At 46.9% G+C, this 23,661-nt stretch overlaps 1 protein-coding gene across 3 annotated transcripts in view; it reads left to right on the forward strand.

The window, feature by feature from the left end:
* The window catches only part of NTRK3 (neurotrophic receptor tyrosine kinase 3), a 429,790-nt gene that overhangs the window by 134,919 nt on the left and 271,210 nt on the right, over positions 1 to 23,661 (forward strand). For all 3 annotated transcript variants that reach the window (XM_040257595.1, XM_040257596.1, XM_040257597.1), the window contains exons 5-11: positions 1,932 to 2,089; positions 3,132 to 3,274; positions 3,904 to 4,045; positions 5,565 to 5,861; positions 14,507 to 14,530; positions 16,182 to 16,246; positions 17,045 to 17,147. In XM_040257595.1, the coding sequence (XP_040113529.1) occupies positions 1,932 to 2,089; positions 3,132 to 3,274; positions 3,904 to 4,045; positions 5,565 to 5,861; positions 14,507 to 14,530; positions 16,182 to 16,246; positions 17,045 to 17,147 (932 nt within the window). The remainder of the gene's footprint in view (positions 1 to 1,931; positions 2,090 to 3,131; positions 3,275 to 3,903; positions 4,046 to 5,564; positions 5,862 to 14,506; positions 14,531 to 16,181; positions 16,247 to 17,044; positions 17,148 to 23,661) is intronic.

Here is a 23,661-nt window from a genome sequence, read left to right on the forward strand (position 1 = left end):
CGTGTGGCATTCAGGGTCTTTAGTTGCAGCATGTTGGGATCTAGTTCCCTAACCAGGGAGGGAACCCAGGCCCCCTGCGTTGGGATCGTGAAGTCTTGGACACTGGGCCACCAGGGAAGTCCCTCTCATTTTTTTTTTTTTTTCCTGAAAGCTGGTTGATGCTGATGCCTGCTTCACTACTTTGGAATTTGCCACCTATCTTAGTGCAGTTACCCAAGCACCCCTCCCTCTGGGCATCAAGAGAGTCATCCCCATACTGGCCCACAAAGAGAATCATGTTCCCCTGAGCGACCCAGGCCTTCCGATTTATCAGGTGCCCTTGACCTCAGGAGTTTTACATCAGCTACTGCCCTTCAGTTGTCCGCTAATAACTCCCTTCTGGAGGGGTGGTGAGGAAGGCCTTGAACTTGACTCTTCCTCCATTAGATGGTCTTCTTCACCGAGATGAATGCTCCCGGGAAATAGGGACTGATTATTCGTTTCCACTTCAATAGCACTCAGTCCAGGCAGAGCCAAACATGGAAGAGGTGCTTATTAAGGATTTTGTTGACACTATGAAAGAATAAAGCTGGTTCAAGATGGGCTTTGAGAAAATGTTGGAAATAGCTAACCACCTTCTCTCCAAGGAAAAAAGCTTCTTCTTTCCTTTCTACTTACCTTCCTTCCATTTTTCTTCCTCCTTTTATTCATCCAAGAGGTGTTTAAGTGCCAGGCTTTGTTTTAGGTATTGGGAATACAGCAGTGAAACTAATAGTCAACGTCTCTGACTTTGATGGAATTTAATTTTTATTTATGGAGATAAAGCAAATAAATATTTATTTTTAAAACCTTTTTTCTATATCTATTCTATATATAATAGTTTGCATCTGCTAGTCTCAAACTCCCAAGCAAGCAAATAAATATTTAAACTGATGCTGGGCAGTGACAAATCCTAGAAGGATGAAAATAGGCGAGGAGCTGGGCAGTGTGAGGGCATGGGTTGAGCTTGGCTTTCCTACAGAGGTTGTCAGAGAAGGCCATAGGAGATCGAGGGAGCTGATCTCTATGTTCTGGGTCCAAACTCTGTAGACAGAGAGGACAGCAGGTGTAAAGGCCCTAAGGCAGGAGCATGCAGGTCCTCCTGCTGACCTTGACCCACAGCAAGGTCAGTGTGGCTGAAGAAGAGGAGGGAAGGTGAGTTCAGGCAATGAGAGATGACAGAGGGTGGTGCCGATTCCATAGGTCTTTGACTTTCAATGAGTTGGGAGGCCATTTGGAGGGTTTTGAGGATAGGAGCTTCCCAAAATGACATATTTAATAGGTCTGTTTGCCAGATGAGGTCAGTGGAATAGATTTTCTTTTTAACAAGTTTATTCATTTAGAAACTATAAATTTGTGAACTTCTATGAAGTTACTTCTTTAATTGTTCAGTCGCTCAGATGTGTCCAACTCTTTGCAACCTCATGGACTGCATGCAGCATGCCAAACTTCCCTGTCCTTCTCTACCTCCCAGAGCTTACTCAAACTCATGTCCATAGAGTCAGTGCTGCCATCCAACCATGCCATCCTCTGTCACCCCCTTCTCCTCCTGCCCTCAATCTTTCCCAGCATCAGGGTCTTTTCCAGTGAGTCGGCTCTTTGCATCAGGTGGCCAAAGTATTGGAGCTTCAGCTTCAGCATCAGTCCTTCCAAAGAACATTCAGGACTGATCTCCTTTAGGATTGACTGGTTTGATCTCCTTGCTGTCCAGGGGACTCCCAAGAGTCTTCTCTAGCACCACAGTTTGAAAGATCAATTCTTTGGTGCTCAATACTTCTTTAGAGATGCTGCTAAAAGCCTTCTCTCATGAGTATGAGGAGCAGGTGGGGGCCCTCGGCTTGGCTTCAGGGCCCTGGGAGGGAGCGGGACCTCCCTCGGTTCAGGGGTTCCCTGAACTCGCATCTCGCCCACAGGAGGTTGGAGCAGAACTTCTTCAACTGCAGCTGTGACATCCGCTGGATGCAGCTGTGGCAGGAGCAGGGGGAGGCTAAGCTCAACAGTCAGGACCTCTACTGCATCGGCCCCGACGGCTCCCAGCTGCCACTCTTCCGCATGAACATCAGCCAGTGCGGTGAGTGAGCCCCTCGGCCCGGCTGGCTCCACGCCGACCTCCCACGGACCCAGGGACGCTGAGAATACAGCAGTGAACCTAATAGTCAACGTCTCTGACTTTGATGGAATTTAATTTTTATTTATGGAGATAAAGCAAGGGCATTCCTTCCCCACTGCCCTCCCAGCCTCGAATTCTCCACACTGGCTGCGGATCTGGCTCCCCTCTTACTTCCTGCTCACTCCTGTCCCTTCTTGAGCCAGCTGTGGGAAGGTTGGTTTCAGGCAGCGGTCCCCAATCTTTTTGGCACCAGGGACTGGATTCGTGGAAGACAATTTTTCCTTGGCCGGAGGATGGAGGCCCTGGGGGGAGGATGGCATGGTTTGGAGATGATTCAAGCACATTACATTTACTGTGCACTTTATTCCTACTTTATTACATCAGCTCCAGATCATCAGGCATTAGGTCCTGGAGGCTGGGGACTCCTGGTTTCAGGGATGTAGAAAAGGGTTACGTGTGCCCTCTTTGTGATCAGACCAGAGTCCCTGTACCCTATCAGTTTCTTGTTAAGTAAACCTGAAGGAGTGCAGGTCCAGGTGTGGTCTCCGGGTCTCATTTATCAGGACATCTAAGGGACTTTTAGAGAAGCAGAGGTGTGGGCCTGATCACTCATCTCTGACTTACGAGATCAGAGTGTCTGGGGATGAGTTAGGAAATCTGAATTTCTAGCGAGCTCCCCAGGGGAGTCTGAAGCGGATCCAAGTTTTGAGAGCCAGTGCCCAAAGTGGAAGATGCCATTTGACATCATTGCTAGAGTTGCCTGCCTTGAGCAACTGTCCTGCCCTCCAACCCTGCCCCCCATCCCCTCCACCAGTCAAGCGGCATGGGCTCACGTCCTGAGCTGGTGTGAGGCTTCTGAGACTTGGGGTACTTTTAAGAGGTCAAGCAGGTTGTGTTGGAGTCATTATTAGACAAGGCAGGCAGTGCCACCATTGCCCTCGTGGACAGAGTTTTGGTCACAAGCTCTTCCTTATCCGTTCGCCTGCCCTGTCCTCCCTCCCAGACCTCCCTGAGATCAGCGTGAGCCATGCCAGCCTGACAGTGCGAGAGGGTGACAATGCTGTCATCACCTGCAACGGCTCGGGCTCGCCCTTGCCCGACGTGGACTGGATAGTCACCGGGCTGCAGTCCATCAACACCCACCAGGTAGGTGTCCGAGCCTTGGGCCCTGTCACCTAGTAGTCCTAATGAGCTGGATCAGGAAGAGAAGCAAGAGATGTAAGAATAAGAAAGAAGAAGAGGGGAAATTTGTGGTCCTCTCTCTACAAGAAGAAAGGCGGAGACTTGGGTGCCACCCAGCTGCAACTTTTTCTGGCCAAATTGATCTCAAACAGACTATCAACATCTCTATACCTTACCTTCCTCATCTGTGCAATGGGTATAATGCCACCATTCGCCTCATGGAATAAGTGTGAGGGTTACCTGAGCTCTTGACTGTAGAGAGCTTGGCCTTTGGTCAGTGCGCCTTCACCGGAAAGCCCTCTTTCACTTTCTGCCCATCTTTCCTTTTGATTCCTGAAGGTGCTGGGGAGTGAGGTGGGGGAGGCTTGTGGAAACTGTTTGATTATTGCCTTTGTTTTGGTGCCATCATCTAATTTTTCTGTTTTGAATCTTTTTTTTAAAATTTTTATGTGGTTAAGTATACATAACTTAAAATTTACAGTCTTAAACATTTTTTTAATTATAAAATATTAGCTCTATTCCCTGTGCTGTACAATATATCCCTGGAGCTTATTTTATACGTCTGATGGTTGTCTGTTTTCTTGGGGTTTTAGACAAATCTGAACTGGACCAACGTACATGCCATCAACCTGACGCTGGTAAATGTGACGAGTGAGGACAACGGCTTCACCCTGACGTGCATCGCTGAGAACGTGGTGGGCATGAGCAATGCCAGCGTGGCCCTCACTGTCCACTGTGAGTGGATGCCATTGTGGAGGGCGGGTGGGACCCTGGGGATCTCGGCACAGGAGGCTGGGACGGGGTGGGGCTGCTGCAATGAGCGTGGTCCACCAGGGGGGCAGGAAGACTCCTGTGGGGCAGTACAGGGCAAGTCAAGTCAAGTCAGTCGCTGGCTTGTAACCCCAGAAAGCATGTCCCTGTCCCTCAGAAGGTGCTGTACCTCCAACTCAGATCTGCCCACTCCTAAGTTGGCCCAAGTCTGCCTTTTGTTAAACCTCTAAAAGGTCTCTGAGGAGCTACTCCATAGAGCCAGGGAACGGGCAAGCATACATATGAATTGTTTTGGCTGGGTCTTGGTAAATTGCTGCTGCTGCTGCTGCTAAGTCGCTTCAGCCGTGTCCGACTCTGTGCGACCCCATAGACGGCAGCCCACCAGGCTCCCCTGTCCCTGGGATTCTCCAGGCAAGAACACTGGAGTGGGTTGCCATTTTCTTCTCCAATGCATGAAAGTGGAAAGTGAAAGTGAAGTCGCTCAGTCGTGTCTGAATCCTAGCGACCCCATGGACTGCAGTCTACTAGGCTCCTCCGTCCATGGGATTTGCTAATCACACCCCAAAAAACACACAAGAAAACCAGATATCTGAAATTAATGACTTGGTGCTTATCTATGCAACAAATGCAAGCATCTGGAGTCATTGAATGACCTTTAGTATGAAATTTTGGTTCTCTTTTGGCTTAACGAAGATGCTTTTAAGGGAAGTTCTAGTGGGAACTTCCCTGGTGGTCCAGTGGTTAAGATTTCGCCTTCCAGTGCAAGGGGTGCAGGTTCAATCCCTGGTTGGGGAACTAAGATCCCACTTGCCTTGACACCAAAGCATAAAACAGAAGCAATGTTGTAACAAATTCTATAGACTTTATAAATGGCCAACATTAAAAAATCTTAAAAAAAAGGTAAATTCTGCCAACTTCTCTTACATTCTTAGCCTTCCTTTAGCCAAGAGGAACTCATCTCTTTAAGGAATTCTTAGACACTATAGTAGACTGAATGTTTATGCCCCCCTAACAAAGGTCATGAGAGGGACCCTCCAGCTGTAGTGGATCCAGGAAGCTCGGGTGAAGACAGACATCTCTTCACCTCTTTGGGGTGGTGTTGGTGTTGATGGGGAGTGGGGGACTTCTGATTCCCTTAGTCTTTTTAGAGCTGATGGGGAAGAAGTGGGGCTTCCCAGGTAGCAGTGATAAAGAATCTTCCTGCTCATGGAGGAAATGCAGAAGACAAGGGCTAGATCCCTCGGTTGGGAAGAGCCCCTGGAGAAGGAAATGGCAACCCACTCCAATATTCTTGCTGGGATAATCCCATAGCCAGAGGTGCCTGGTGGGGTAGAGTCCATGGGATTGCAAAAGAGTCGGACACGACTGAGCATGCACGCATGCATGCATGAAGAATTGGGCTGCCTGCCCCAGCTCCAGGAAGGCTGCTCCAGGACATGGGAGATTCCGTGTCCTGGGCTTCAGCTGGCCTGTCCCCTGGCAGACCCCCCGCGCGTGGTGAGCCTGGAGGAGCCCGAGCTGCGCCTGGAGCACTGCATTGAGTTTGTGGTGCGTGGCAACCCGCCACCCACGCTGCACTGGCTGCACAATGGCCAGCCGCTGCGCGAGTCCAAGATCATCCACGTGGAGTACTACCAGGAGGGCGAGGTCTCCGAGGGCTGCCTGCTCTTCAACAAGCCCACCCACTACAACAACGGCAACTACACCCTCATCGCCAAGAACCCCCTGGGCACTGCCAACCAGACCATCAATGGCCACTTCCTCAAGGAGCCCTTTCCAGGTGAGGGTGGAGCTGCCCTGGAGTGGCTCATACCTCCAGGCACTCAGGGGGCTCGGGGTGTGGGGGCTTGAGGGGAGAAGCAGCATCAGCATGGATACCATCATCACCAGCAACCACACACACTTTGGAACATCTTCGGCCACCACCTGAATTTTGTATAAACTAGATTAAGTCCCTGATGTTAGCAGTCACAGTAAAAGCCAAGACCCCTTGGAAATACACAGCTATGCATATAAGGGTATATGGTATTACGGTAGAGTAAGTAGGGACTTGGGAACTGGGTCAGAATGGTGGAGAATTTGGACCCAGTCCTCTGTTTGTTGGGGGACTCTGGGCCTGATCATTACCTCAATACCCTCATCTGTGAAATGGGCATGATGGTACTGCTCCCATAAGAATCTTGTGACTTTTATTAAATAACTTAAAGTAGACAAAGCATGTGTCACAGGCTTTGGTACCTAATGATGGTTTGATGACCTTCCATGTAAGGGGCTTCAAGGTCTATCTGATTCATCCCCAAGTTTAACAGAAAAGTTAAATCTCTTTCCACTTGCTGGGTAGAAGCAAGGCTTTGCCTGGGGTTGAGGCTTCCAGGTCTGTGGCTCTTTTCCTCTAATGCCATGGTGAGTTGATGGGTGGGGAGTTCCTGATGCCATCAACCTGGATGGTGCTGACGTCCAGTGGATGGGTGGGGGAAGGAGAGTTCACTGAAATAACGAAAACATTTTGTTTGAATATTTGGGAGGGGACTCTGTCTTTGTCTGGGCTGGAATATTTCAAATACTTTCCTGAAGTTGGAGGAGAAGAAAACACTCCAAGAGTTTAGTGAAAGTGGCTGCAGCATCTCTTGGTAGATTTGGCAGCTGATAAGTTTCTATTAGTGAAGTCATGTATCTTTGATGACCTTGCTGATTTCTGCTGGGAACAAGCTAGAGGACCTCTCAGCCTTCGATTCCTTGAAATCCAGGCTTCTAATGAGGTAAAGAGTAAAGCAGATATTAGTAAAGACTGATGTCATGCACGCGCGCGCACACACACACACACACACACACACACACAGCAGTGGAGGACTAACAGTGCAGCATCTGCTTATGTGAAGGTGACTTTACAACGTACAGATACCATCAGACAGCAGCTCCAAGGGGCCTTTTCAATCTTAGCACTCTGGAGACACTGAGAGACACTCTGGAGAGATGAGACTGCCTGGGAAGCTAAATTCTTGCATGGAGTTCTATGAAGCAGTGATGACACCATCACTCAGGAGAGGACTGAGAATGTGCCAGTGTTTGAGACCCTGACCATCCCATATGGTCTGACATTTTCAACATCATTCCTAGTATACCCAGTAAAGGGCCTCAGGGCACTTCCCACCATGGGTCACATGGGGCTTTTTAAGAACTGGAAGAGTCCCGGTCGGCACTGTGGAAGCAGTGACCTTTAGATGCAGAGACGCTTTGCTTTTCAGGACCATAAAGTCAGGCTAGGCTTTGTTGGCATTAAGGGCTGGAGTGGCTCTTTACCCTGCTCATGCTCATCTGGTGATTAGAGAATGGAATCTGTCTTTAAAGAGGAGGTGTATGAACGCTGACGGGGGAAAGCGAGGTGGGATGAACTGGGAGACTGAGGTTGATATGTACACACTACTGTGTATGAAATAGATAACCAAAGAGAACCTGTTGGACGGCACAGGGAACTCTGCTCAATGTTCTGTAGTGACCTAAATGGGAAGGAAACACAGAGAAGAGGAAATATATATGTACGTATGGTGATTCCCTCTGCTGTGCAGCCAAAACTGACACAATATTATATAGTGATTATACTCCAATACATGTTTTCTTCCTTTTTTTTTTTTTTTTTTTAAAGAGGAGAATATACACTCCCTCATGAGTGAGGAGTGAAGCTCCTGCCAAGTGATGCTTCTGTTCTCAAAGGGAAACTCCTGGGGTCTGGAGAGAGGGGGAACCCTTGAATGTTTGAGAGGTGGGGCAAGACACTCCGGCTCCTGTCCACAGAGCGTGAGCTGGCCACGGGGCAGCAGGATCAGTGGAATGGTGTGGGGAGTGGCTTTTCCCACCAGGAGGGAAGCCTTTCTCTGCATCCTCCCAGCCGTACGTACACCTTCTCTGTCCCCAAGAGACACAGCTGCCCCTCCTCATCACCTCTGGACACCCCTATCACCTTATCAGCTCCAATTAGGCCAGTCGTTCTCCAGGAGTGGTCCCCAGACCAGCCGCATCCACATCACCTGGGCAGCTGTTATAACTTAAGTCCTAGAGCCCCACCCAGACCTACTGAGTCAGAAATTGTGGGGTGGGGCCCAGCAGTCTGTGTCTTGACAAGCCCTCCCACCTGCAAAATTCAGACGCTCTTATTTGCCAACTGCTGCTGTGGCATGTGGTGGACCAAGGAGGCAGGGGAGAGGGTGGAGGCATAGAGGAGCTTGAAGGCAAACCACTCACCTAAAGCGGGTTTCTCGGACCCACCTGCACCCTGCCAGGGCCATCCTGTGTGAAGCTTTGCTTGTTCGTAAAGGAATCAATGGATGATGAAAAGGCAGTGACAGGGAAGAGCTGGGCCAGTTGTGACAGTGAAAAAACAGCTAGGCATTCAGGAGAGTCAGTCATCCCGTGATGCAGGCAGTAAACTGCACACCTGCTGAGCCCTGGGTACAAAGGCTCTTGGTGGATTCCTGTTCTCTTGCTGTAAAGTGGTGGGGAGGTTGTGTTTGTCATTTGTACCCCCTCGCTCCCAGACAGCAAAGCATGTCTGGGTTAAGAGGTTAAGAGCCGAAGGTCTGAAATCAGACAGATTGAGGTGCAAGCCGCATCTGTGGTCCTACTGGACAGGTGGCCTCAGCTCCTAGAATAGGGCTTGGCACACAGTTGGCGTGAGGTACCTGTTTCTTCATCTGTAAAACTGGGATGATAACCGGAGCTCCTGCCTAAATAGTCCTGAGGATGGATGAAGTGATGTCTGCCAAGTGTTTCGCGCTGTGTCCGGACAGAGGGATGGTTCAACCACTGTTGGCCTGGACCCGGCTTCCAAGCGGAGAGTTAAGGAGTTGAGTCCAGGAGTTCTGGAATTGGTAGTCACTCTGTAATCAAGCTGGGAAGTTCTAACAGACCGTCTTCAGGCAGTTTCATTGAGGGTAGTGGTTATGGAGTCACAAGCCAGGGTTCAGGTTCTCAGCTGCCCATCAGCTCTGTGATCTCAGGCAGATTACTCAGCCCCCTTGCTTCTGCCTCAGAGATTGTGGTGAAGATTAATTTGCAGACAGTGGATCAATCTGCCTAAAATATCTCCCACGGTGCTTGGTACAGAGTAATAGCAGAACTAGTTTGTTTTTATTTAAAAAAAAAAAAAAAACACCCAAGGACAACTGAAAGTGGATTTTTTTGGGGAGGGGACGGAGATCTGAAGGTGAGGGTTTTCTTTCCTGACTGTTCATGCGTCGGAGGCCCACAAGAGAGATTGGATTGAAATGAATACACTGAGTGGAAACATCTGAAGATGCAGAGGCTTCAATCAGAGGATTTTCTCCGAGCAGGACATTGAGATGAAAATGTTCTGGGAAAGCTTTTTGTAAGCTTCACATCCTATGCAAATGTTGGTGGTTCCTTCTGCATTTCCAGGGGAGCACTAGAATGTTCTGTTTGGAGTTTAAGCCTTAGTGTGGAGCTAGTCCTTGGAAAGGAAGATGTGTTCTAGGAGCATGGAATCTTCTTTCATGTTCCAGGATCTTGGAGGGGCCACTAAAAAGGATCTGGGTGTAAGAGTGGGACCATGAGGAGTCAGGGATCTGAGTGTCAGGGGAGGCTGGGGATCATGTCAGGGTCAGGGTGGTACCTGGAAGGTCACCATTAGGGATCCTTAGATGATGTGATAGGAGGAGGAATGTTGCCAAGGGGTGTGTGTGTGTGTATGCGCATGTATGTGTATGTTTGCACATGTATATGGGTGAATGTGCATGCACACATGTATGTGTGTGAACGTGTGTGAGTGTATGTTTATGTGTGTGCATGTATGTGTATATTTATGTGTGTGTTTGTGTGTATGCAAGGGGTGTGTGCATACATGCTTTGTATGTGTTTGTACGTGTATGTGTGTGCATGTATGTATTTATGGGTGTGCCTGAATGTGCTTTCATGTACATGCACAGTGTGTGTGCATGTGTATGTGTGTATTTACATGTGTGTATGTGTGTATGTGCATGTGTGTGTGTGGGGGGGTGAATGTGCTTGTGTGTGTGGGATGAATGTGCTTGTGTGTTTATGTGTACATGTGTACATGTATGTATGCATGTGTATATGCATGTGTGTTTTGTGTGCGTGCATGTATATGTGTAAGCAAGGAGTATGTGTGTGTGCATGTGCATCTGTTTGTACTTGTGTGTGTATGTGTGTGCATTTATGTGCTTATGTATGTATGTGTGCATTTATATTTGTCAGTGTATGTTTATGTGTGTGTGCATATATGTGTATTTATGTGTGCACGCACATGTGTATGTGTGCGTGCACATGTGTATGTGTGCGTGCACATGTGTGTGTGTGTGTGTTTGCCTGCACTCCTGCAACGAATATCTGCGAATACTTGACAAAACATTTAGGAACAAGTGAGCTGCCATAACTCTTGAATTCTCCTTTTTTCACTTGGCCAGGAAGTCTCTTCATTGTGACAGCAGGAACCAGAATTCCCTCGGGGTGCTAGGTGCCACCAAGGGGAGAAACCATTGCGCTAGCGCCCTTAGCAGCATCAAGACGGGCTTCTTTCCTCTATGGAACTTGTTGAGACTAGAACGTGCTCCCAACCTGCGGGTGCTGGGGAAGTGGAGCGGGCAGCCGCGTGTGGCCATCTGCGTGGGGTGGGCTGAGCATGTGGATGCCTGGCACAGCTCCCTCCTCTGTCCTCACATCTGAAGCCAGGCCATCTCTTCACGTCATCACATCTCAGTGCATCTCTGTCTGTCTGGATGCAAGCTGCTGCCTCTCTTCTCTTTTCTCTGGACCCCACTGGCTTTTCCCACTGAGTTTTTCTTGAGTTTGTGATCTGGAGGAGACATATGCCTTCCATTCGTGCCCGGTCCCCTTTGGGATTCAGATGCTGCCTTGGCACGTGAGTCCAGTTGTTCTCCCAGCCTGCTGGTGCAGGCAGAGATGAGGACCACTCTTGGGTACCATCCTCTTCCAGGGTGGAGTTTCAAGTCCTCCCACAGGTTATAGAGAACCCCAGAGGTCTGGCTCTTCCAGGTGTCATGTGTTTCCTGGGTGAATACATGTCTCCAGGCTCCTACAAAGGAGCTAAGCATTCATAGGGTCACTGAGAGATTACAGGGTTCACAGATTCGGCCAAAACATTTGGCTGACATGAGAATAGTCTCCAATAAAGGAAAACTTTATGAGAAATATGCAAATCAGTTTTAACTATGAGTTGATCTGGCATGTCTCTTTTCTCTGAAACCACAGCTAGGGTCCCTTGACCCACATCTTCCTCCCAAATCAGGTAGTTGATCACTTGAAGTTTAGAAGGGGCTAGAGGTATGAAGGGCATGCTCGGGAATTTGGGCAAAGCTGTATTGCTGTCCCTTGAAACACGAAAAGCAGACGATGAACAAGAAATCTACTCACAGTGCATTTACTATACGTAGAACTTTCTTTAAAGGACTCCTTCCTTATAGAAAGCATCATTTTCTCCACAGGTAGTTAGAGAGCAGAGCTATGACTGTAATGACTGAAAGCTTAGCTAGCCAAATGTCTGGTAAATAGAAGGTCCGTGATGAATGAATGAGTGAGTTGTTGTTTTTAGGGTGTGGTAGGCTTGTGACAGGAGGAGCTGTACTACATGCAGGGGTTCTCAAAGGGAGCAGCATCCTCATCACCTGAAAACTTGGTCAAAATGCAAATTCTCAAGACCCTCTCCAGACCTCCTGAATCAGAAACTCTGGGGTGAGGATCGATAATCCATATTTCTTTTTTTTTTAAGTTCTTGATTTTGAAATAGTTTGAGATTTACCCTCCCAAATTGCAAAAGAATACAAAAGACATTCTTATACCCTTCACCCAGCTTCCCCCCAATGTTGCCATCTTACATAATCACAGTGCAGTGATCACAACAAGAAGTGATATTGATGCAACCCTATTACCTAATCTACAGACTTTATCTAAATTCTATCAGTTGTCCTTCTCTTCTTGAGATCCAATCCAGGATTATACATTGCATTTAGCTGCCATGTTACCCTATTCTCTTTAAATCTGGGGCAGTTCTTCAGCCTTTCTTTGTCTTTCATGATCTGCGTACTTATATTCACTCACTAGTTATATGATCTGCATACTTATTCACTAGTTATATGATCTGTGTACTTATTCACTAGTTAATATGATCTGTGTACTTATTCGCTGGTTATATGATCTGTGTACTTATTCACTAGTTATATGATCTGTGTACTTATTCGCTAGTTATATGATCTGTGTACTTATTCACTAGTTATATGATCTGTGTACTTATTCACTAGTTATATGTAGGCTATCCTACAGTTTGGGTTTGCCTGGCGTTTTCTCACAATTGAATGCCATTATGTGTTTTTGGTAAAAGCACCACAGAAGTAATGTTGTGCCCTTTCAGTATATTGTGTTGGGGGTACACGATGTCTGTACGTCTTATTACCCATGATGTTAACTTTCTCACTTGGTGAAGATGGTGTCTGCCAGGTTTCTCCACTCCAAAATGATAATTTTTTTTTCCTTTCTGTAATTAATAAGCGTTGTATTTTGAAGCTTTATAAATATCATTTCTTATCATTCTTTCACATATTAATTTTAGCATTCATTGGTGATTCTTGCCTGAAACAAATATTAACGTGCCATCTGTCAATGGTGATTTTTTTCTAGTTCCATCCTTTCCTCTCTATTTATTAATTGGAATTTTATTATAAGGAAGCGCTTTCTTTTCTTCCTCATTTGTTGATTAAATTACTTCTTATGTCAGTGTGGACTCATGGGTATTTATTTTGTTCTGTGAAATACAATCCATGTGTTAATTTGCTAGAGCTGCCATGAGAAAAAGTGTCAGGGACTAAATGGCTTAAACAGCATAAATGTATCTTCTTACTCTTCTGGAGGCTTGCAGTCTGAGATCAAGGTATCAGAAGGGCTGGTTCTTTCTGAGCCTCTCTCCTTGACTTGCAGATGGTTGTCATCTCCGTGTGTCTTCATCTGCCTCCGCATAGCTATGTCCTAATGCCGTCTTATAAGGACACAAGTCATATTGGATTAGTGCCCACCCCAATGAGTTTATTTTTTCTGAACTTTCTGCAAGGGGAGAAAAATATTTATTTTTTTAATTGGAGGATAACTGCTTTACAATGTTGTGTTGGCTTCTGCCGTACAACAGTGTGATTCAGTCCTAAGGATACATATGCCCCTCCCTCTTGAACCTCCTTCCCGCCCTCCTATCCCACCTATCCCTCTAGGTGGCTAATGACTTTAACTTAATTACCTCTTAAAGACCCTACCTTTGAATATAGTCATAGTTTAAGGTACTGGAGGTTAGGACTTCTGTGTCTGAATTTTGGGCAGATATAATTCAGCTCATAACAACCTATGATGGTCATTATATTTTGTTGCTCAAATCATCCCCAGTTTGGCCATTGGAAACCCCATCATGGTGGCTCCTGCATCCTTTCTTCCTTCCCCTAATAATTTTTGTGTGCTTTCTTGCTTTTCAATACCACAAGATGTTCTAGGCACATCTTTTACTTTTTCTTCCTCAGCCCCAGAATTATGCATTTCTCCAAGAAGCCCTCATTCTTTCTGTTGGAAGATAATAGTGGTCATCTCCTGGATGCCTCTGTGGCAGGCTGAAGTTTGAGAATCTCTGATAAACTGGTTTTGAGCCCAGGCTTGAATCCAGGTGTATCCCTTCTTAGATGAGTGACATTCAGTTAGTCACTTGATCTCTGTATGTCTGTTTACTCTCCTGATGAAAGAGTGTAATGCTACCCATCTCCCAGAGTGGGTATAGGATTGGGTGATGTGTTACATAAAGCATTTTTTCACACCCCCATTTCATAATCAATGCCCAATAATGATTGGCTTTCATTATTAGGTGATCATTTCTAAAGGCCGAAGACTTAATAGCACATTTTCACCTGGGAAATAGATTCTAGAGGGATTCCCAAGCATGTCTCAGTGACCTACTAGAATAAACCTTACAGTTGGGGAATTGTGATCTTGAGATCATAGCTGGCATTTCCCAGGAAGATCACAGATGCCAATCCTGGAGCATTTCTTCTGGGCTCTGATGTCCACCAGCATCCCCAGTGCACTGGGTACCTGAGGGAAGGCTGTGGGTGCGATGGGGAGTCTGGATTTAATTCCTCATCTCATGGTTTGGTTTCCAGTCTCCAGGTGGGCCAGGCCACCTCCCTTGAAACCCAGGAGTTTTAGCTCTTATTCCTTCTCCATGTGGAAGACCACCTTCTAAAGAGTAATAGGGTGTGGGGGAGGGGTGATGTGCCAAGGGTTTTAGTTTTCAGTTGCCAGGGCAACAGGGGATCATGGTGAGTGGGAGAGGTCATAGCTGTGAAGAAGATAGAGCGAGGCTGTTCTGATTTTTATTACATTTGTTAATTATCTGTCTTTTTTTTGCAGAGAGCACGGATAACTTTGTCTCTTGTAAGTCTCTTTTACCTTTTGCTTTGAAAGTGATTTATTCTGATACTTTTGGTGACTGCTGAGTCCAGATAGCCCTCTTTCCTGTTCTATCACCATCCCCAGACCCATGGCCGCTGAGAGGATCTGAGTGAACCGTGAAAGGGGAGTGGAAACTCTTCTTGGGCAGTTCCGAGCCCATGCCTCTTAGACGGTCACTTGCTGCCTCAGTTTTCCAGCAGTTTTCTAGGGTCTGACCATGTTGCAGGTCTTCCTACCTAGACAGAGAGAGGTGGTGTCCGGAAGGATGTGGGGTTCCTGTGCCCAGGTGGACCCGTGCTGAGCATCTCAGTTGTTCTTGCAGCGTGAATGTGGAGCCTATGATGTTAGTGTTTGTCACCTGCTTCAAGAGCCAGGGAATTTGGCCAGAACCCACCCAGGTGGTGCCAGGGGTAAAGAATCTGCCTGCCAATGCAAGAGACCTCAGAGACATGGGTTCAATCCCTAGATCAAGAAGATACCCTGGAGGAGGGCATGGCAACCTACTCCAGCATTCTTGCCTGGGAAACCCATGGACAGAGGAGCCAGGCGGGCTACAGTTCATGGGGTCACAAAGAGTAGGATGCAACTGAGCACGCAAGACAAGTGGAGCTGTGACTGGCAAGGTCTCCCATAGGCTCATCTGTCTTTAAATGAAATTACTGAGGCTCAGTCTATCAGCGATTCAGGGCCAGGACTAGAAACTCCCGAAGGATTGGGGGGTTTGCTCATGGACTGTAGGGGAACCCATATTTATTCCTTTTCCTTTTGTCCCCCATGGTAGAGGAATGGAGACAGCTGAGGTCATTTCAGCTTCTTATGTGGCCTGAGACAGCAGACAGTCTTTTTTAGGACATGCATTGCTGTTCGGCTCAGCTGTAAATATCACCTGTAATTCCTTTATTTGTCCTTGGTCTTGGAGGACTTGTCATCTCACAGAATATCCCTCTGGAGAAATTTGAACTGGGGGTGTCTGGATAAGTTGGTGATTACAGATGGAGGTCTGAAGGAGGCTTGGCTGATCCTCCAGGCCTTGCTGGGAAGACCTGGTGTTTCCTAGTCAGATAATCTTGCTGCTTAACTGAAGCTGCCACTGTGCTCTGAAATCTGCCTCAGGGAAATGGATAGTGGGTAGTTTGTGGGGCCACGGGCCTCCTGGATTTCACTGAGGAGTGAGGAGGGAACAGGATGGGCATAGAAAGAAGGGACAGGATAAGGGATGCAGAGAGGAGCTGTGTGTAGCCAGAGCTGCCTTCACAGACAAAATGGGCTGAATCCAGACCCTGGCTGTGACCCCAAACCATCTCCCTTCCTCTTATCTATCCAATAGCTCATAGCCCGTGTTGCCCAGGTTAGGGTTAGGCTATTTACTCTGGGATGTGAATCGGGGGATGAGAATGAAGGCTCTTTATGCCTATGCAGTCTGTCCTTGAGCTAGCAACACCTACCAGGGAGACTCTGGGGATCTGGCCTCTGGGGACCCCTGCAAAGCCTGGTGAGGTCAGACAGAGTCTGACTTCAAAGGCACATTCTCTAGGAAGAACTTTCGAGAAGGCTTGGGAGTTGGGTAGGAACTCTGGGGGAGGTTCTTGTGGCCAGCAAACCAATGACTCTTCTGTTTTCTGTTTGTTTTCAGTCTACGAAGTGAGCCCCACCCCTCCTATCACTGTGACCCACAAACCAGAGGAAGACACTTTTGGGGTGAGTCACTTCTTGGTCAAGAGAAAGGTGTTTACTGTTGCAGTGGTTTCCCGCCTTCTATTTTAAGTCGTCAACTTTTCCAAACACCGCCTTGTTTGGAACTGTGGCATAAAGAAGCCGTGATGAATGACCTCCTCTCAGGTGGCTGAAACGTGATGAGAATAATTCATTGTTTGAGGAAGTCTTTGAGGATCTGCTTTAAGCCCCCGGGCTTGGAAGGGAAGAGTTTGAGAATTCCCACTCCATTAGCAGCCAGCTGGGCCTGATTTGAAGGGGCTGCTAATTGTACAAACTTTTACAAAAGTCAGAGTTGCCTGGGTTGTCTTCTTGGGTGGGAAGTGCCCCTACCCGCATCTCAGAGCCTGAGATTTCTCTGAGGAGGAAAGGAAAGAGGTCTTTTTAGAATCTCATGCATAAGAATATTAGCCCAGGCAGGTCAATGTGAAGATGTGGGATGTACTTGCTAATTAAAACCACAATGAGACAATAGACAGAAGCCTCTCTGGGCTTCCTCCTGCGTCTGTTGGGATGGCCCCAGCGGAGAGGGCTCAGAACACTGAATCATGGAAGTTTTCTCTAGTCGATTTGGGTAATTTATTTTTTGATATTTGTAGAAACTCATAAGTTATGTCTTCTCAAGACTTTCCTAGTCTGAGAAGTTCTGGAGTTTACTGGAGTTCTGGGAGGGCTCCGATTGCTACTATACTAGGGCTGTTCTCATCTGAGCCCGTGTGTTACTCACACAGCCCTCGGGTTTTCAGTAACAGTGCTCGCTTGTCTGTGTTTGGCTCCTAACAGGTGTCCATAGCAGTTGGACTTGCTGCTTTTGCCTGTGTCCTGTTGGTGGTTCTGTTTATCATGATCAATAAGTATGGGCGACGGTCCAAATTTGGAATGAAAGGTAAGGTGGGCTGTTCATTTGCGAGGGCCGGATCGGGAACCATGGTTCCTTTTGATCAAAAGATGCTGTTTTGGTCTCTCTCTGCTCTCTGAGAGGGTCTCTTGTGGGGGACTTAAGTGGCCCTGGCTGGTGACTCCTGTCTACACCTTTATTATTGGTAATGATGGACTGAAGGCAGTGTTTGTGTCTGTGAGGACCAGATTGTAGACCACTTGGTTTTTCTGTGATGACCGAAAACATGGCTTCAATGGGCCGGTGCCAAGATGATGCAGAGAGGTTAAGAAAGTAAAGTGAAAATTTGTTTAAGCAAGGAGACACTCTTAGAGGAAGAGCGGGCAGACAGATAAGGGATTCATCTGTTTGGGTCTCTTTGGCAAGCCAGTTATGAGGGGCATATAAATGAATGGGCAGAATATTCACTGAGGAAGGAGGGGTTTGGGGGTAGACTTGCCTGATTTTTCATCCCAGCTCCATTTTCCCGAGGGGAGGAGGAACTTCTGTCCCTGTTTAGCTTAGATCAAAAGTGTCATGGCCTCTGTGCATGATGAGTCCTTCCTATTTGTAAGGCTAATCTTGTTATAATGAGAGGGTGTGTGCGTGCTAATTCTCTTCCGCTGTGTCTGACTCTTTGCGACTCCATGGACTGTAACCCAGCAGGCTTCTCTGTCCATGGGATTCTGGAGTGGGCTGCCATGCCCTCCTCCAGAGGATCTTCCCTACCCAGGGATCAAATGCGCATCTCTTACGTCTCCTGCATTAGCCGGTGGGTTCTTTACCCATAGTGCCACCTGGGAAGCCCGGCGTGTAATGAGAACACAATGAGTGAAAGATGGCATTTAGACTCAGGAGGTTCCTGCCTTTCCTCACCTTTCTTTGCTGCTTGAACCCTTATCACCCAAAATATGTGGTTTCCTGTCAGTCTGAAGGTCCCTGCTTTCCTTTGTCTGCCTGTGGACCCCTGCTGTTTATAGGCTGCGTGATTTCTGGCCACTTGGCTCCTGCCCCATTTCTCTGCTCATACCTAGCTACCTGCCTCCTGAAACAAAGGGACTTTCTGAGTAACCAGGTTTTGCCCTTGCCTGCGCCTACCCATGGAGTTGTGATGAGAAGGCATTCAGAGAGTTAGATGTCGGTGATAGCCTCTGGCATTAAAAGTGGCCCATGCAGGGTATTCCAGCACATAGCTCTTCACAGAGTTCCAGAAACGATGCCAACAGCATCATGATTGCTAAATCTGCTGACCGGTTTCCACGACATGGAGCACTCAACCCCATGAACACTGGGATCGGGCGTGAGATGTGGCTCTCCACCAAGACGTGGGTTAAGGGGACTGGGACGAAAGGGGTTAATATGGTAAATTAGCATCCATCTGCCTGGTCTCAGGATGGATCTGACCAAATGGCTCAAGGGAGGCTGGGTACCAGTGTTTAAACAAAAACTTGAATTTCAAGATATATTCCCAGCTGGGGTTTCCATTTATGGCTGATGTTAATAGGAGATGGGTGGGGAGGGCTGATGAAGGGTTTGACAGGCCATCAGGTTCCTGAGCTAGGATTCAGGGTGGAGCTTTCTGATGAGATTATGGGGTCCAGAAAGATGATTTTTATGACTTCTGCACCAGAGCTGGTATCTGTGGTGGGGGTCTTGACCTGGGGACTCAGGAACTGAAGGGGAAAGCATAAATGAGATTCACAGGGATAGTGGTCCCTTGAATTAAATGTGGGCTTCCCAAGTGGCTCAGTGGTAAAGAAACCACCTGCCAGTGCAAGAGACAGAAGAGACGAGGGTTTGATCCCTGGGCCAGGAAGATTCCCCTGGAGAAGGAAATGGAAGCTCACTCCAGTATTCTTGTCTGAAGAATCCCTTGGACAGAGAAGCCTGGCTGGCCACAGTGCAAGTCAGATAGCCTGGGTGACTCAACAACAACAAAGAATTGATATGCAAATGTTTGAGTGTTTGTTCATGGCCTGGGGGTGTGGGGTTGGAAAGGAACTAATCCTCAGCTCCTATTATGTTCTCAAAAGAGTCTGTGACTGTCCTATAAAGCTAGAACACTGATGTATAGCCAGAGATATGGCCTAGAGAACCAGAAAGGTAGAAAACGGGGCAGACTGCCTGGCTTCCTAGAAGCCTCCCGCCTCTTTCTGCTCTTGGTGAAGCTGAACAAGTCCCAACAAGACAAACCAGGCTTTCTTGAAGTATATGAAATATTTCGTCCAAGAGAAATATGCACACAGGCAAATTATAAAACTTTCTATATATACATATATAGAAGCTTGGCCCAAAGCCAGATGACTTATTAAACAAGAGGAGCCCATGGTCAGGTACCTTGGCTGGAGACATTTTATCTGCCAGTACCCCACGTGCCAAGTAGGGTTTCACAGGTTTGGAAGATGAGCCATTATCCTGTAAGGTTGGAGCCTGCAATCTTCTTTAAAAAAGATAATTAACTGATTTTTAGCTGTGCTGGTCCCCTTGTTGCTGCACAGGGCTTTCTCTAGTTGCAGTGAGCAGGAGCTACTCTCTCTCTGTGGTGCACGGGCTTCTCACTGCACATGGCTTCTGCTTTTGCAGAGCACAGGCTGTAGGGTGCTCGGGTTCCAGAAGTTGTGGCATGCGGGCTTAGTTGCTCCACAGCATGTGGGGTCTTCCTGGAGCAGGGATCGAATCCGTGTCCCTTGCATTGGCAGACGGATTCTCTGCCATTAGACCACCAGAGAAGTCCCTGAGCCTTCAATCTTAGCATCAGTGCTTGGAGTCCTGGCTTTGAGGACCCAGTGCTATTTCTTGTGCAGACTTTTCCCACCGTGGGAGGAACTTTCCTTTGTCTTCCTCCCTTCACCTGAGAAAACAGCAGAGCCTTGAGCAGAGGGAAGAATGGGGCATTCCTGCTCTCCCCACTGAGGCGCGCCACCAGCTGAGACCCTGCGACAAGCTTGGCAGCGCTGTGAGAGCAGATTTTTCCTATTAATTGTCATCCGGTTTCTGGAACAGCGTGTCCCCATGTCAGATGGATTAGGCAGCACCCAGGGCGGCGCCTTCCCCTCAGCTGTCCTTGGAGCCTCTCCCAGTGCCTGCTCCCCTCTCTCAGGCTGAACTGCCCTTGTCGGTCCCTACTGAGCTACAAGAATATGTCCATGAGGTTGGCAGTGAAATAGTCCTTAAACTCAGGTGACCTAAAGAAGTTCTGCTAAAATGAGAGGCAAGATGTGACGGTGTATTGAAGGCTGACCCTGTTTAGAATTAAGCCTGCATCTTTCTGGTCTTTATTACACCTGATTGTATTTAATTTTCATTTTAGGATGACTAGCAAATGCCCCAGGCTGCATCCACCCTTGATCTTTAATTGCCAGCAGGCATCCCAGTCCAGAAAAAAAAAAAAAAAAAGAGCAAAAAGTGTGGGTACCAGAAACCCCCCAACTCTGAAGCAGGCAAACCTCCTTCTTGTCTGAGCCACCCCATCCTCAGCTTTGAATTTTCATCTCTGGGTTAGAATCTGTAATGTCACTTAATTGCTCTTTGTTCCCAGCAAAGTTACTTAACTTCTCAAGGCCTCTGTTCCCCCAACTTCAAAATGATGCAATGATCCGACCTCCCTCTTCTGATTGCCCTGAGTGTTAAGATCTGTGTGTGCCTGATGTTTGCAAGGGTGCCTGTAGTTGTCGTTTTCTTTTCTTCTTTGTGTATAAGCCTTTCCAGGCTCCTTTTATTCTCCTTCCAGGAAGGGCTGCCCTCCCAAGACTTAATCATGCCCTAGTTTGTCCTGCACAGTATTTAGTAAAAATAGTTTTCTTCTGCCCTAATCCTAGGGCACTGTCATTTCACTCAGATGTCATCTGTCCTGTTAGACCAGGAGTGACTTGTCATAGAAGCCTGCTATCACTCTGCCCGTATACCTGAAACTTTGCAGTCTGTGACAAATAGTTATTGAACTTAGAAATGAATGACTTTATTTTTACTCATTAAAAAAAAAAAGCACAGCTTGTTAATCAGTAATGGGCTAGTTAGGGCTCATTTGGAAATCTGAGCTGTCTGGGCAGTGGGAGGGAGAGTGGGGATGATCTGGGAAACTCATAAATAATTCCCACCATCCACATCTGAGGGCCTGGAACACAGTGTGTGGATGGGAAGGACTTGTTCAAATGAATTCCTTCTGAGAAATTAAAAAATATTAAAAAAATACAAAGATTAGTTAAACAAATACTCATATTCCATTCCTGCCACTCAGAATGACCAACTCACTGTTTTGTTTTATATTGCATCTAATCTTTTTTTTTCTTATTACTGATGAAAAACTAAAATGGCTTTAACTGTCACCCCTGGTCCCATGGCCCCTCCCTTTTCCCCAGGCAGTCATTAGCCTGAGTTCATTGCCCACCCATCAGTCTGCTTGTTTTGTCTCTCTCCCTGTATCTCTGTCTCTCTTTCTCTGCTGCCTCTGCACACCCCACTTTACCCTCATGGCTCTCTCCCAGCCAACCTCATACTCTGTCAAATTAGCCACTATCTTCACCCTATGACAATCTTAGTGCCCAAGTGTGATAACCAGTTCAATTTTATAATTCTACTTATATATTTGTATATATATGTGTCTGTATGTATTTATGCATATATATATGTATACAGTTTTTTCGATATTACAGTTGCCTTTGTCAACAGTTATCTAGAAAATAGTCAAAAATATTGGGTTGGCCAGAAAGCTCGTTTGGATTTTTTCCATCACCTCTTATGGAAAAATCACCTTTCTGGCCTATGCAATATGTATATCTCTGTCTCTTATAGACCTTTTTAATAAATTTTATTTGGATAAGAGAATGTGTGTGCCAGCAGTTTTAAACAGCATAATTAAAGACTGCAGAACTCCTAAGAATTGTCACAGATATGTACAGGATGTGGACATACATATTACATACGTATATATATGTATACATATGTGAGTATATTTATAAGAGGCATCACTTTGTGTATGTTTTAATGTATGCACGTTTATACTGCAAGCACCCTTCCGCATCTTGCTTTATTTACCTGTCATTTGTTAGAGTTCTTGTCATGTTAGTATGTATAGGCATTCCACTGAGCAGTTGTTTTATGGGGGATGAATGTATGGACCAGAGCTTATACAAATGAACTGAAAATGCGTTGTCTCAGACATCTTTTCACTGCTATCAGCTGCCATCCTGTTGATCAAAATTCTGGCCTGGGGAGAGGTCTAGATTCTCTCCTGTGGAGGTGTGAGGATTAGAGTTCCTCTCCTCTTGCGATCACAGAGATTCTAGAATGAGGCTGAGTGTCCAGTGGGGATTCTTTGGGCTATGATGAAGCCCTGTGCTTTCAAGCAGGATGATCCGGAAGTGCTTGGGGTAGGCACTGGCCAGTCAGAACAGACACCAGCCCTCCTGCTGGGCAGGGCCCTGGGGCTCCCTGCTGGGTCGTGTGTTAACTCATGATCATTGCTGGATCATGGGGTGGTTGGGAGGTTCAGGGCAGGGGTCATTTACCGGGAGGTACAGAAATAAATGGGCTCCCCAGGTGGCTCAATAGTAAAGAATCTGCCTACCAATGCAAGAACCACTGGAGATGTTGGTTCCATCCCTGGGGTTGGAAAGATACCCTGGAGAAGGAAATGGCAACCTGCTTCAGTATTCTTGCCTGGGAAATCCTATGGACAGAGGAGCCTGGCAGGCTGCGGTCCACGGGGTCGCAAAAGAGTTGAGCATGACTCAGTGACTAATACAGCAAACAACAGAAATATTTAAAAACAGTTCACTATTTTAACATCTCATTATATTGTGCCAGTGCATCCTGGGCCTGAAAGTGACATGGCTTGGAACTTATACCATGCTTATTCATAAAGTATGATATTTAAAAATTATACATCAGAAGATCATGACAGGGATCTAGCCAGGCTTAACAACATTAGTATTTACAGATGAGAAAATGAAGCATAGGAGGTGCAAGAAAAGAGGTGACTTACTCTGGTTTCTCAGTCTAGTTAAGCTGGGTTGAGCCTAGAATTCCCCTCCCTTGCGTTCTCAGCCATTTTTCATGGCACCTAGAATGACCTAACTGCTTGGTGTTGGCTGTCCCACCATGAAGATCCACAGTGCATCTGGCATCTTTGGTTCACGTGGTTGTTAGAATGATGACCAGGTAAAAGATGCTTTGTCTAAGTATGTCTTTAAATAATTGAACAGGTCCTATAATTTTCATGTAAGGTGACTCATCATTATTAAATGAAGAAGGAAGCAAATATGTGGGGTTTTTGGAGCCTGTAAAAAGAGCATACATTTGGAGGACTGCCTTGTCGGTCCAGTGGCTATGATTATGTGCTCCCAATGCAGGGGACCCAGGTTCAGGAAACAAGCCCAGTATTTCTTCTTGATAGTTCCCTGGTTAGGGAGCTAGATCCCACATGCCACAACTAAGACCAGATGCAGCCAAGTAAAGAAATAAATATTTTGAAAAAAGACCAACAAAGGTCTTTGGTGCCCTGCATCAGTAACTGGGGGCAGAG

The sequence above is a fragment of the Oryx dammah genome, unplaced genomic scaffold (assembly GCF_014754425.2).
Source record: "Oryx dammah isolate SB20612 unplaced genomic scaffold, SCBI_Odam_1.1 HiC_scaffold_16, whole genome shotgun sequence".
NCBI lineage: Eukaryota > Metazoa > Chordata > Mammalia > Artiodactyla > Bovidae > Oryx > Oryx dammah.